General features: G+C 33.9%; 1 protein-coding gene across 1 annotated transcript in view; it reads right to left on the minus strand.

The window, feature by feature from the left end:
* The window catches only part of LOC129216381 (vitamin K-dependent gamma-carboxylase-like), a 41585-nt gene continuing 26260 nt past the window's right edge, over positions 1-15325 (minus strand). Inside the window, exons 13-15 of the mRNA XM_054850596.1 lie at positions 13695-13818; positions 11450-11585; positions 1-485 (exon numbers count right to left, since the gene is read on the minus strand). Of these exons, the coding sequence (XP_054706571.1) occupies positions 389-485; positions 11450-11585; positions 13695-13818 (357 nt within the window). The 3' untranslated portion in view covers positions 1-388. The remainder of the gene's footprint in view (positions 486-11449; positions 11586-13694; positions 13819-15325) is intronic.

Here is a 15325-nt window from a genome sequence, read left to right on the forward strand (position 1 = left end):
TTTGCGTCCTTTTATTCAATACTATATACATTGGAGGAAAGTATAAGTTAGAAACATAGAAAGACGGGCACAGAACTTTTGTTTCAAATTTACTTGCCAAAGTTGCAATGAAATTCACTTAATATCCAAGAAAACTTGTTATCAACAGAAGTACATAATATCATATTTTATTTTCAATTCATCTAACATTGACATTTTTATGTTATCATTCTCAGTGTTCGTCTCAGTATTTAATTTCATTCTTATTTCTTTGGACATAAATAATTCTGAAATTAGAAAACGTTTGACTTGGCAGAATGGGGCTGAATACGAAACAATAAGCAATGTGAAAGACGGTCAACTCCTTGTCCGCTCTGGCGTAAAACAGAGATGCTTTGAGTACTTCCAGTCACCATTTTTCTGCAATGGAGTTCTGATTTCTTTCTTCAACCACCATCGAACTTTTAGTCAAAATGCTATAAAAAGCTCGTCCCAGAAGGAGCATGCTGTTGAAATATATTTTAAAAAAACAAAACAAAAAAAAAAAAAAAAAAAAACAACACACATTTGAGAAATTGTAAACAACTAAACTCTTATCTTTGTGCGATTTAATTATGAAACTTAAAAATAGTATTTAATGTGGGTCTTTCCTTCTAGAGCCGCTATATAAATATATATAGAAACCTTATTTCCTTCAGTCAAAAGTACTACTTTTAGTCACTGAAATTGATAGCATAAGCTAAAAAAATAACATGGAAACAAGAAAATACTTTTATTTTCTCTACTTTTAACGTTAATTAATTTCTTAAAATGGTAGACTTCTAAAACAAAATGTTTCATCGTGTGACGTCACAAGTGAGGAAATCCATCTTGAATCAGAACACGGGGGGCGGAGTGTCTTTTCTGGCAAGATATCGCCCTTTGGTGATTTTTCTCTGCGTGCAATTATTAGCGGAACGAGAATTGTTAGTTAAATAAAATATTCATTTGGCAAAGTTTGGCAATTTTCCTGAAATTTTATTCGTGTAATCCAAGCGCTCACTTGTGACGTCAGCAGTGAAAGTGAAAACAGCGGCTGAACGTCCTTAAAGATATTTTTTTAAGAGAGAAAATAAGTCAAAATTAAGAAGAAAGTAACTCACACTATATTTTAGACCATGCTCTTTCAGAAGAAAATATTTTTGAAAAATGGGAAGCAACCCAATTATGGTAGTGGAGACCGGGGCTATTTGGAATAAAGGGTACGTTGGCATTGTGCTTTTATTTTCTACCACGGAGTGCCCAGAGCGCTGCCATCGTGATGAGACATACTTGCCAACCTGTTGTATCATCCACAACAGCTAGTGTCTTGCGAGCGTGCATTCGAAGAAAACCGAGTTTTTGTGATTTTCTAGCAGGTGAGTGAATTTTTTTTTCTATTTACTTTTCTTTTTTCAGTACCCTTAAAATTTTAGTTCATGTACTCACAATTTATGGTGGATACAGAGACTAATAGCCTGGGGTTTGATACACTTACTGCATTCCCAGTCGTTTGTATTTCGGGTAGGGACACCATGTTTTCAAGAAAATGCCTTCAGGTCTAGTTGGCATTGTTGGTTCTGGGTATTTTGCATAGGTCAGCAATTTATGCTAAGTTACCCCACCAGTATGTTGGTGTGGCATCGCATAGTTATAAATACTTACACGGACCTGTTAATTCTTATTGCAGTTGTAAATGAGGACCTACAAAAGAAAAAGTGGAAGAGGGAAGCATTCTGACGACTTGATCCGAAGAGTGCCGGTGGCTGCCTTGTGGATAGGAGGAGCCTTTCAGCCACCTCAGAGCAGTATGAAATCCTTGTGCGCAGCCTGGCTAGATTTTGTCAGAAAGCACGGGAGAAGTATGATGCTGCTGTTCTCATTGATGCACCCATTGACAATCTACATGGATATCAAGCTCCCAGGCAGGTAAGAATAAAAACCAAATAAATAAAAGGGTAGGCCTTAAAATAAATACTTAAAAAACAAATAAATGAATAGGCCTTAGATTATGAAATCTAAAGTAGGTTTCCTTCCTGCCTAATTTTTCATACCTACTTCCATACCTTCCTACTCACTGCTTGTGTGTGTGTGTGTGTATTTTTATTTATTTTTTTTTTTTTTGTTCACATTCACGCATTTAATGCCTTGAGAGTTTTACTTTCAGTTTTCCGTCTAGATGGTTTTCTGCAAATTTTCTGTTTTTTGTTGCAGATTTTCACTGTCGCTCGCGAATTCATGCTGACTGAATATGTAACTAAAGCTTCCGATATCTATTTCGAACTTACACCAAAGGAGGTAAGAAAGTGCGTATCAATTCGCTGACAGAAATTATATTGAAATTCCCCAAAGTTGCAAAGATTAGCAAATGGCAGGACCAGATTGGTTTAATTACTTCATGAAGCGGCCTCCAAACGTGTCTCTTCGTACACCTGAGGCAACCAGCCTAGCTAGGGCAAGCAGCCTCAATCGAATAAATGTCAGGAAATTCTTTGAGCTTCTTAAAATAGTTTTGAACAGATTTAAGTTAACAGCTCATGATGTATGGAATATGGACGAAGTGGGAGTGACGACCGTTCAAAAACCAGATAGAGTGGTAGCACGAAGAGGTTTTAAACAAATCGAAAGGGTCACCTCAGCTGAAAGAGAATTATTTGTAACTGTAGCAGCATGCGTATCAGTGGGGGGGTTGCATTATCCCCCTTTCTTCATATTTCCTCGGGTCAATTATAAGCCTCATTTTGTAACATCTGCTCCATGTGGCTCTAATGGTGATGCCAACAAGTTAGGATGGATGTTTGAGAGAAATTTCATCAAATTTGCCAACCATTTCATTAAATTTTCTGGACGTTCAAAGGAAAAGCCAACTCTACTCCTTCTCGACAACCATGATTCCCATTTATCAGTCGAAGCCTTGGATCTACTAAAAGATAGTGGGGTGACTGTCCTCTCTTTTCCGCCCCATTGCAGCCACAAACTGCAGCCCCTAGACAGGAGCGTCTTCGGCCCGTTAAAAAAGTATGTAAATACAGTCTATGACAGTTGGCTAACCACCCATCCTGGTCAACCGCTTTCAATATATGATATCCCAGGTATTATCAGCATTGCATTTCCCCTTGCGAATACCCCTACTAATATCACTTCAGGGTTTGCAGTGAGCGGAATATGGCCTTTCAATTGAGAGATATTTTCTGATGCAGAATATCTACCATCGTATGTGACTGATCGTCCACCACCTGAAGATATCTTTTCTCCTAGTACGGGTAATGCTGGTTTTGAAAATGTTTCAACTACTAGTAGGGGTATTACTAATGTTGAAAATGTCCCTAGTGCTAGCGTTGAAAGGAGTGAACCTTCAACCTCCAATAGTACAACCTGCTCCTCCGAAACACGTGGACTTGTGACCCCAGAAAACATTCAGCTTTTTCCAAAAGTAGGGATACGAAAACGGAGTATCCGAGGGAGAAAGAGGAGGCACAGTTCTATCCTATCCGTCTCCCCCCCCTTGTAAAAAATGAACTGGTAAAAGAAAAAGCGGAGAAAAACATAAGAAAAAACCAGTTTGTGCTGAAGGAACAAAGGAAACAAAAACCAAGGTTACGAAATCAAAGAAAATTACAAATAAGAAACGTTCAAAGAGGAAAGAGATTAGTAGCACTGAATATGATGATCCTTTGTCTGATGCTATACCGTATGCAGAAAGTGAAGATAGCTGTTGTTCCTTGTTTCCCCAGTCCAATGATAATGATAAGAATAAAGACGAGCCGACTCCTACTGGATCTAGTCTGCCCCAACCAACACATCCCACACAGCTCCAACCACCTGCTGATGAGACAGCAATAAATGCTGCAATCGGAGTTGACTCCTACCATGTAGGTGAGTATGTGGTAGTAAAGTATAGGATCCGCGCGCAAATATCCAGGAAAAATACTGGAAGTCGATAACGAGGACTTTTTAGTCTCCACTATGGTGAATATTATAAAGTATTGGAAGTGGCCAGAGTTACCCGACACAATCTGGTACCCCAACAACAAAGCTCTGGGGAAGATCAATCAAACTCTTCAGATGAGCAAGGAACCATCTTTTGCAGTTGAGATGAACCATTTGTAATCTAACTGCGTGTTTTTTTCAAACCTTTTGACTTAACACCTTATAATATTTTGAAATGAAAATTTAAAAAATAAAAAAATGTTATATTGATGCATATTAACCATTTCAAACAATGTTATGCCAACATACCCCGAAGAATGCCAACTTACCCCGACTTCGGGGTAAGTTGGCACTGTTGAGACGCCTTCGGAAATTATTTTTCATGACTTTTCCAGTAAAGTTTAGATGATGTTTTCAGTGTTTTTTTTTTTTTTTTGTAGCCAAGATGTTACCCTATCTTAGACACAAATTACTTTCACCGTAACTGCTATAGAAAAAAATTAGAAAAATTTAAAAGTGAAAACTATGGCAACTAGCACCGGCCTCCCCTATTTTGTGCGTACGTTATGGAAAAGAGACGTAATTTTCTAGGGTAAGTATGCTATATCTGAACTTCTACACTAATATATAAGTTGAGAAAATGAATTACATAGTGACATAGGCTATATATTACCCATATATATATGTACATAACTTTTTTTTCAGTATTCCTTCAAAATACAAAATTTTGTGCTTGCTTAAGCTTGCTTAAGTGCAGCCTTTAAATTGATCTTTTAACTTTAAATATTAACAGATTTTTCCTTTCCAGGTTAAGTGACTACAATTTCCAAGGCAAATTCCTTCTGACATCACCATCAGCAAATCTGAAGGACAAACGTACAACTTCACGAAATACAACGTTACATATGGGAGCATTGCCTTACTTATGCGCAATTACATGAAGGGCCACGGGGAAGAATGATCATATAGTCCACCATGCTCAAATTTCCCTTATTACGTTTTTGAGCTAGAAATCTCGAATTGTTTCCAAATTAGCCTCATTTTTCCCTCTTAAGAAATAATTATTAATGTTTAATTGTCTCAGGTTGGCAACACAGTCAAAATATTATATCTTCAGAACGTACTAAATTAGTTCAAGTAAAATGTTTGGTCTTATGTGTTTGTAATGTGCTTGTGTCTTTTATAATAAAATATATTTGGCCATTCCCACTGAGTGATCTCTGCATAAAAGTAAAAACTCTACAGGTCATGTGCCCAGAGTACCGCAGAGTGGCCGATTAAAATGTAAAAAAAAAAGTGAAATAAGAAGAAATAAATTTGAAGGTAAAAATTTCAGTACGAAAAAAATGGCTAATATTGCTGAAGATTTGAGTTCGATAGAAAAACTAAAAGACCAAAGTAACTTTGCAGTGTGGAAATTCCAGGTAAACATAATTTTTAAATCGCATTCATTATTTAACATTGTAAACGGATCTGAAAGAAAAGATGGTTTAAATGATAATGCACTTACTTTATGGAAGAAAAAAGATGCACAAGCACAGAAAATAATTGTAACAACTATAGATAAGAAAGTTATGATGCATATTTTAAATTGCGAAAATAGTTGTGACATGTACAAAAAACTTTGCGGAATTTATGAACGCGATTCTGAACAACAAAAATGTAGCTTACTTCAAGAATTTTTTAGTTACAATTTTTATTCTGAACATGATATTGCAATACACATAAGTAAATTAGAAAATATAGCATACCGTCTAAAAGCGCTGGATAAGAAAATTGATGACGAGATGATAATATCTAAAATTCTTTCAAGCTTACCAGAAAAATATAAACATTTTCGAAGCGCGTGGAAATCTACCGCCAAAGATGATAAAACATTAGCTAACTTGACAGCTCGGTTGTTAAATGAAGAAAATGGTAAGAAAAATTCTGAAATTAAAGAACAAAATGTGGCATTTAAAGTACAAGAAAAGAAATGCTTTCGATGTAATTCTAAAGATCACCTTGCTAGATACTGTCCTAAAAGTAGAACTCAAGAAAAATACGTCAAAGAAAATAAATATTACAGAAATAATAGTCCTTCGCATTTTACTAAAGATAATACAAATCAGAAAAATCAACCTCGTTGCGGCATTTGTAAAAAAGCTAATCACGTAGAAAAAGACTGCTATTTTCGAAATAATTCAAAGTAACATGTCTCATTTCTTGCTCCAAATGAAAAATCTTATCAGAAGTGGATAATTGATTCGGGATCCTCTAGTCATATGGTAAATGATGAAACAATGCTAGAAGATGTTGTAAATATTTCAAATAGGTCTTGCCAAAAACTCAGAAAATATGGAAGCGAAAAGCATCGGAACCTTTAAAACTGATAACTGCATTTTAAAGCAAGTACTCTATGTTCCTGAACTGAGCAAAAATTTGCTGTCAGTAAATGCAATTACTAAAAATGATGGTGAAGTAAAATTTGTAGAAGATAGAGTAGAAATTTCAAAAGATGGAAAAATTGTGTTGAAAGGTTACAAAAATGAAATAGGACTTTACGAAGTAGGGTTGAATCAAGAAAATGAAGCACTATTGACAGAAGATAAGAATAATGCAGATGTATGGCATCGCAAACTTGGACATATGTGTGTTAAAAACATGAAGTGTCTATTGAAAAATTCAACAGGAATTAAGCTAACAGAAAAAGAATTAAATGATGAATCAAAAAAATTGTGAAGTATGTCTGAAAGCTAAACAAGTAAGATTTCCATTTAAAACTGAAAGACGAAGAGCAACTAGACCATTGCAAATAATACATACTGACATAAATGGCCCTATTGAAGTAGAAACATGGGATGAAAATAGATATTTTCTAACGTGCATAGATGATTTCACACATTTTGCTATGGTATTTTTGATGAAAAACAAATCTGAAACTCTTAATATTTTGAAGGAGTATGTTGAAGAAGCTGAAGCAAAATGGTCACTTCGAGTAGCAAAAATTCGTTGCGACAATGGTGGAGAATACATATCAAATGAAATGAAAATATGGTGCAAGTCAAAGGGTATTGAGCTTGATTACATCGTTCCCCATTCTCCTCAATTAAATGCTAAAGCTGAACGCCTCAATCGAACTTTGCTTGACAAAACTCGTGCATTGCTTTTTGACTCAGGTCTGAAAAAAGAAATGTGGGGGTGAAGCATTGAGAACAGCAGCTTATATTATAAATCGTAGTCCTATTGAAGCTACTGATGTTACACCAGCTGAAATGTGGTATCAAAACGAACCTAATTTGTCCCGATTGCAAATATTTTTAAGCGTAGCTTATATCAAAAAACTCGGATACCTAAAAAAGTTAGATTCCAGAAGCAATAAATTTATTTTTGTGGGATACACTAACAACGGTTATCGTTTGTGGGATGAAGAAAAAAGAAGAATACGAATTTCGAGAGACGTAAAATTCATGAACCCAAGAAATAAAGAAAGGAACCTCTTATTTATTCCAACCGATTGTGAAGAAGATAAAGATAAAATCGAAGAAAATGAAGATGAAAATGAAAATGAAGAAAGTGAAATTAAAAAGATTAAAAAGGAAGAAAGTGAAGTGGAAAATAAAGAAAATGAAGATATAAATGAAGATAACTATGTAGAATCAGAATTATCTGATACAAATGATGAATCCGAAGAAAATGATAAAAACTTTGGACGTGGTAAAAGAAATAGAAAACTACCTAAATATTTAAGTGATTATGTTTTGCTCACGTACGAAGAAGCAGTAAAAGGACCAGATAAAGAAAAGTGGAAGAAAGCAATAGAAGATGAAAAGAAATCATTGGAAAAGAATGAAGTTTGGGAAGTTGTTGACAGAAGTGTTGCAAGAAACAAAAAGATTCTAAGTAATAAATGGGTATTTAAAATCAAAAACGATAATACATACAGAGCAAGATTAGTTGTGAGAGGTTGTGAACAAAGTTATGGAATACATTACGAACGAACTTTTAGCCCAGTTGTGAGCATTTCATCCTTAAGAATTTTGTTTGGATTGACTGTGAAAAGAGATTATCACATCATGAAGTTTGACATTAAAACTGCTTTTTTATATGGAGAACTGGATGAAGAGATATTTATGAGAATGCCAAAAGGTTACGAAGATGAGTCTAAAATATGCAAACTGAAAAAATCATTGTATGGACTAAAACAAGCTCCTTTGAAATGGAATGAAAGATTAACTGATTTTCTGAGAAGCAAAAACTTTCGTCAAATTAAATCTGAGCAATGTATTTTCATTGGAAATGACATAATATTGGCTTTTTATGTTGATGACGGTATTCTTATTGGACCTGATAAATGTAAACTTGATGAATTCTTGAATGTTTTGAAAAAGGTTTTTGACATAACATCTTGTGATAAACCAGATTCATTTTTAGGGATTCAACTGGAATCAAGTTCTGATAAATTGAAAATTCATCAAGAAGCTTATGCTGAACAAGTACTTCAAAAATACAACATGCAAGATTCAAAGCCAGTTAATACACCATTACTGAAAACTTCGGTTGATGAAACAGAAAAATCTGGAGAAGTTGTTTTTCCTTTTCTAGAAGCAATTGGTAGTCTTTTATATTTGTCCTGCAGAACAAGACCAGATTTATCTTTTGCAGTGACCTCTAACAGTCGACATCTTGAAAATCCATCAAAAGAAGATGTCATAAATTTAAAAAGAACTCTCAGATATTTAAGAGGAAGTTCAAGCTTAGGAATATCTTACTCCAAAGAAAGTAGTGACAAAGAACTTATTGGTTATTGTGACGCAGATTATGCAGGAGATCGTGAAACACGTAGAAGTACTACGGGATATGTGATTTATTATTGTGGTGGACCTATTAGTTGGTGCTCAAGAAGACAGTCAATTGTTGCTACCTCCAGCACTGAGGCAGAATACATAGCAGCAGCAGAGTGTTGTCGAGAACTTATGTACCTCAAAACTCTAATTGAAGAAATAACTAGTGAAAGTATATCTGTAACTTTAAACGTTGATAATCAAAGTGCTATTACTTTCATTAACAAGAAGTTCCGTCTAGAACTAGACGAGCCTACTTTCCCGTATACCCATACTACTTTCTAGTACCTGATCAATATTCTCAAAAATAGCTAAAATCGCAAATTTTTTCAAACATATTTTTTTTTTAATATTTTAAGCTGATTTCTGGGAATAAAATATTCCTTACTTTTCTTCAAAAAAACGAACAAATAAAATCGCAGCATCTTTTAAACAAAGCAGCTAATACACTTCTTTCCATTAAAAAAATTTTTAACAGCTTTCAAGACGAAAAAATAATAATAATAAGTTCATTAAAATAAATACATCATATAAAAAAAATCGTTTCTTTTTCCCCTGTTGCCAGAAATAATCTTTTAAACGAATTAATGCACTTACCAAAATAAAAAAAAACAATAAAATGTCAACTGAAAGAAATAATTTTCATTGCCAAAAAAAAAAAAAAAAAAAAAATCGTCTGTGCATATTTTTCGAGTTTATTCACCGAAAACTAAATACCTAAATTAAAACTTTAGCGTGAAAATAAAAACAAATCATATCAACAATAATTATTTCACAGTTAAAACCACAGCAGCGGAGTCGGAGTCGGAGTCAATCTCATTTTGGGATAAAAGAGTCGGAGTCAAATATCCAAGAATCGGAGTCAGTCATTTGTCCTCCGTGTATAAATGTTTGCCAAAGCTACGAAGTCAGAGTCGAAGTCGGGGAGTCGGAGTCCGATTAATTGTCGGGAACAGGAGTCAGAGTCAGTGTCAGGTCCCCCTAAATTCTCGGAGTCGGAGTTGGTCGTCAAGAGCTATTTCCAACAAAGTTTGTTTGAAGTAAATCCGCCTTCAAGTACGGAATCTACATTGACTTTCAGTTTCCCCGTAGGCGCTAATGTTAAGGGATTTGAACTGTTCAAAATTGAACGGAAAATTGTTCAAATCAAAAAGATATCTTATATACAAGTTTTTTATCAAAAGCTTTTTCCTACAAAGTTTGTTTGAAGCAAATTCGCCTCACAGTTCGGAATTGCTTTGAATTTCCCCGTAGGCGCTAATGTTAAGTTTTTTTGAACTGTTCAAAATTGAACAAAAAATAGTTCAAATCAAAAAGTGAAATATGGGAATGAGGTGTCCTCGCCGAGATCTTTCGAACAAAAAAAAGTTTGTTCGAATCGGACTATTCATTCAAAAGTTATTAGGGGGGGGGACAGACAGACAGACAGACCGACAGACAGACAGACCGACAGACATTTTTCCCCATCTCAATACCCTACTTTCCAATTTTTAATTTTTCAATATTCATTTAATTATTTTATTTATTGTTGACTTTTTTTGTTTTTCACGATATTTTTAAGATGCATTAAGCCTTCTTTCATGCTTTTTTCTTCTTTTTCTGACTTTTACTGGGAAAGTAGGCTAAAAACGGGATATTTAACAGACGTAGCAAACATATAGATGTTAGATTTCATTACATAAAAGAAAAAGTAGATGAGGGTTTAATTAAAGTAAATTATTGTCCAACTGACCTACAAATTGCAGATATTTTTACTAAAGCATTGGGGTTTAACAAATTTCAGAAATTTAAATCTAAATTGGTTGTATGACCTTACTTCTAAAAAGTGACTGGCTAGTTTTATTTATTTTTCTTCTGAAGAGTAAAATTATGTTTGAATTCGATATTGTTTAACTTATTTTTCTTGAAGTTTTTATTTTAAGCATTAATAATTAAGAGGGTGTGTTAAGAAATAATTATTAATGTTTAGTTGTCTCAGGTTGGCAACACAATCAAAATATTATATCTTCAGAACGTACTAAATTAGTTCAAGTAAAATGTTTGGTCTTATGTGTTTGTAATGTGCTTGTGTCTTTCATAATAAAATATATTTGGCCATTCCCACTGAGTAATCTCTGCATAAAAGTAAAAACTCTACATTCCCTGTGAAAACTCACTCACTATGATGATTCTTGCCTGAATAATATTTCTCTTGAATAATGTCTGTAATAATCTACGTGTTCCCATACGTTAACCAGAGTTTTTTTTAGAAAAATGGACTTTCATCGTTCGTCCCCTTAGCCCTTCACATGTTTCTCTCTCTTGATCAGGAAATGAGGTGAATCGATTTGCTTTAAAATCTCATAAACACGAAACGAAAAATGTTGTGAGCCATGATGTTTTAAATTAAGCAGTACCTGCATAATATTCATTTAAGATTAATCATTTTTCAACCCGAACAAAGTCGAGACGAGCCACTAAATATAAAAAATTCAAACTTTAAATTACATGAAGTAATTAATATTTAATTCCTATGAAATAGGATGCAAAGAACAAGCATTCTAAATTGCTTTATCAAAGTAATTAGTTCACCCAAGTACTTAGTTATATTATCAAAGTAATTAATGTAATTAATTGAGATTTTTATCTCAGCTTTCAGATCAATGTTTATTCCTTACGTGCACAATTTGGTTTGTCTCATAAATATTCATTCATCTTACCTTCGAGCCCATATTCTAGATTTTTTCACGAAATCTTTGCCGAGACGTTGCCAACAGAAACCGGTACAAGTGGTGTCTAATGTCTGTGAAGATTGCAGTTCTTTTTTTGATCCGCCATTTAACGGACAGGTTGAAACTGAAAGCAAAAGGGGCAGAAAGGTCAGATTTTCTACACAAAGTGAATCATAAAATGAAAACTAAGTAAGAGCACTTTTGCAGATTTTGTAACACGTTTTTATTCATTTACTGACATTTATTTCTTTACTTCGTTTGAGGCATTTTTCTGGACTGGATGAAATTCCACATAATTCTTTGTAAACAAAGTAACTGCGCTAGTTAGAAAAATCAATACTAAGTTTTGTTAGGCATTCGTAAACGCCGAATCAAAAGCGAAAATTTTAAATCATTTCAAAATCTTGCTTCAATGAATCACAAGCATTTTATTTGTTAACAAATAGAAGATGGAAATATAAAAATTTTAAATCATTGAGATTTCTCCGATCGCCTGCATTAATTAAATCGCGTTAAAGGCTCAAAATATTATTTAAAAATTTCTAAAAATAGTTACAATTATGTAACTCGGAAGCTCCAAACTAAATCCCTCCCACACAGAAAAAATATTTCTTTTGATAAAAAGGAAAAAATATTCCTGCAATGTTTGATTGGTCCCTTTATTTTCAGTGTGCAATAACTTTTCTACATTTTGTTCGACTTAACTCTTATCCTTACCATTCTTAAAGCAATCGTATTTGAAAACATTTTAATGTGATATATCTTCTACATAGTAGTATTAATTAACCTGTTTTTAACCCCCGACACACAAAGAAAGGGTGTTATAAGTTTGACGTGTCTGTGTATGTATGTCTGTATCTGTGTGTCTGTCTGTGGCACTCTAGCACCTAAACGGATGGACAGATTTAAAAAAAAATGTTTTGTTCCAAAAGGAGAGGTGATCGAGAGTGTTTTTAGCTAGGTTGTGTCTTTGGATGACATTAGTTAACGAAGATATTAATTAAAAACCTCTAAACTGTTTAAAGCACAGATGGTCATGGATAAAACATGTTCTCAGAATGCAGGCAATAGACCCTACAAGAACTGCTCTCACGTGAACCCCTGATGGCAAGAGGAAGCGCAGGCGTCCATAACTAACCTGGCGTCAGATGGCCATACAAGAAAGAAATGCCTTTGGTTGGCCAAGCTGGGGAGTGCCAGGGAGGCGGCCGGCATGAAACCGGTTGGGATGGAATGCCACACTAGCGGCCTCATGCGCCACTAGGCATTAAGAGAATCAAGTCAAGTCAAGTCAAACTGTTTTTCTCGATTTTTGCAGTGAAAACGTAATTAAATATTTAAAAATTTAGAACCAAAATAAAAAGTAATTTTTTTTTCTGATAGAATGTGTTAAGAACTTACACGTAAAATAGAATTCAAATTACAACAATATTTAAAGCATATTTTAAATACGGCTAAGACTATGCACACAATTGGTAACCGATTCATTATTGACCGACAAGGAAGGAAAACACAATGATTTAAAATTCTTATGTGTTGCCAGTTTCTATTTAATAAAATGCTTGTAATTGATTTTAATGGAATAAGGATGGTCAAAATGGATTCATTACACTCCAAAAGGGGGGAGGGGATTCTATTAAAATTCTAAAATTTTCAAGAATCCAGTACCTTTTTTTACACATTAGATACAAAAAAAAGTAAAAATAAAGGTGAGTCAAAGCATGTACGACAAGCAAATAAATATAAATAAATAAATACATAAATAAATACTCTATTCTTTATTAATAATAAAGCTGAAAGTCTGTGCCTCTAAATATCTGTGTCTCTGGATGTCTGTGTGTCTGTTACGCGCATAGCAACTAGACCGTTCGGCTATTACCATGAAATTTGGCTCAGAATTAGTTTGTAGCATGGAAGTATGCACCTCAAAGCGATTTTTCGAAAATTCTATTTTATTCTTCTTCTATTCCAATTTTAAGAACATTTTACCGAGCACATTATCATAACATGGACGAGTAAACTACCATAACGTGGACGAGCAAATTACCATCAAGTGGGCGAGAAAATGAACATAGCATATTGGCGAGAAATTCATCATCCATTATTTGTAAATATACAGGCGAACCAAATGATATTTTAATTTTCTACTAGGGGCAAAGCTAGTACCGCTAGTAAAAAAATAACGCTAAAAAAATCCGGCATGTGGATTTAGAGTAGTTTCTGATTAACTTACTTGGGAAGAAATCACTACGATCAGTCACTACATCTTCCGTCTTATTAGTGACATGATATAAATACATATAGCAAGCAGGACTGTAATTTTGGGGAGAGACCACGTGATACTCGCCTGATGGAATCTGAAATAGTAGAACTCGATTCAATATGCATTTATATACAAAATCTTTGACTTGTATTTGCTGCATTAAAAGTGTTCTAGTTTTAGCAAAATAATTTAGTTGGAATCGCATTTCGGACGCGGTTAAAAGTTACCCTTAATGGCAGTACAGCTAAACACTAAGCTAAAAATTGATTTTCAATTCATGTAACAATTTTAATTTACTTATTTGGGATAATTATACATTAGTTTAGAAGCATTTCTTCTACTTTGGGAGGAAAATACAAAAAAGTATTAAAATGTTTGTGAGAAAGTTTAAAATAGAGAAATTGGGGCTCTCAAAGTTTCTCTGAATATCTACTTTAGTTTGGAGTAAAAAGGAAAATGACGATGAGTCAGAGGAAACAGGAGATTTTCGATATTATGATAACAAGATTTTCAAATGATAGCAATTTAGTAGGGGGATGGAAAAATAATGTCGTTTTTTTTTAAGCAAAAAAAATTCTAATCAAGTTTTTATTTTTAATTAACTAGAAAGTGGCCCGTCGAAGTACGGTTGAAAATTGTTTCTACGCTTCTACATTTGAGCGAAGCCATTGCCTGTTTGTGATACTTTGATAGTTGAAAGGGTATCCTTAATTCCAGTGGAGTAATCCTAAACTCCAGTAAGTACCGTTCATTGTTGACCATTTTTCGTTTCTTTATTCCTCTGAAATGACAGTCATAGCAGTAAAATGGTTAACTTACAGGATCCAGTTCAGCCTCATCACAATCAAGCTTTCCCTGCTTGTTAAACATTACCAAAACATACTATCAAATTATCATGCAGTGACGTGATTCCATTGTTGAAACTCGCGGGTTACTCGATCATTGGCTATTATATATATGAAGATGATGTAATTTACCTCGTTATCAGCAATTTTCCCTATCTAGTGTGCAAATTTCTCATCCCGGATTCGTAAAAAGGTTTTCAGAAAAAGTTGACTTTAAAACAAAATATCTGGAGATGTTATTTTGTATATTAGTTATTTTGTATATTAGCCAGATTTTCGAAATTTTTTGTCACTTTGATAGTACTATAAGGAAAAGAAAGTTAAAACAGATGGTACGATTTCGGAAGAGTTCATTCTAGGGATTGTCAGCACCCTAGAATAGATCAACCCTAAAATAAAATAATGAATCACTGTGAGATGCCTCATTCGGCATTGCACCACCTGATTTCCCTTTATTCCGATCGTAATGTGACATCAAAAATGAGAATTTGATAGATATCCATAATTCTATCTCCAGATATTTTTCTCCAATACCAATTGATATTTCTATAGATCCGGGGTCGAAAAGTTTTACGCTATATGGCAAAAGGTAGGTAATAAGAAGGAAATTGCATCATTGGTTTAAAAAAAAAAAAAAAAAAAAAAAAAAAAAAACTAAAAACTTGGCTGCAATTTAATTGTTTGAAAAAAAAAAAAAAAAAAAAACTTTCCAATCCACCTAATAATAAGCATATCGTGTGTAAAGTACAATGATAT

The sequence above is a fragment of the Uloborus diversus genome, chromosome 2 (genome assembly GCF_026930045.1).
Source record: "Uloborus diversus isolate 005 chromosome 2, Udiv.v.3.1, whole genome shotgun sequence".
Lineage (NCBI taxonomy): Eukaryota > Metazoa > Arthropoda > Arachnida > Araneae > Uloboridae > Uloborus > Uloborus diversus.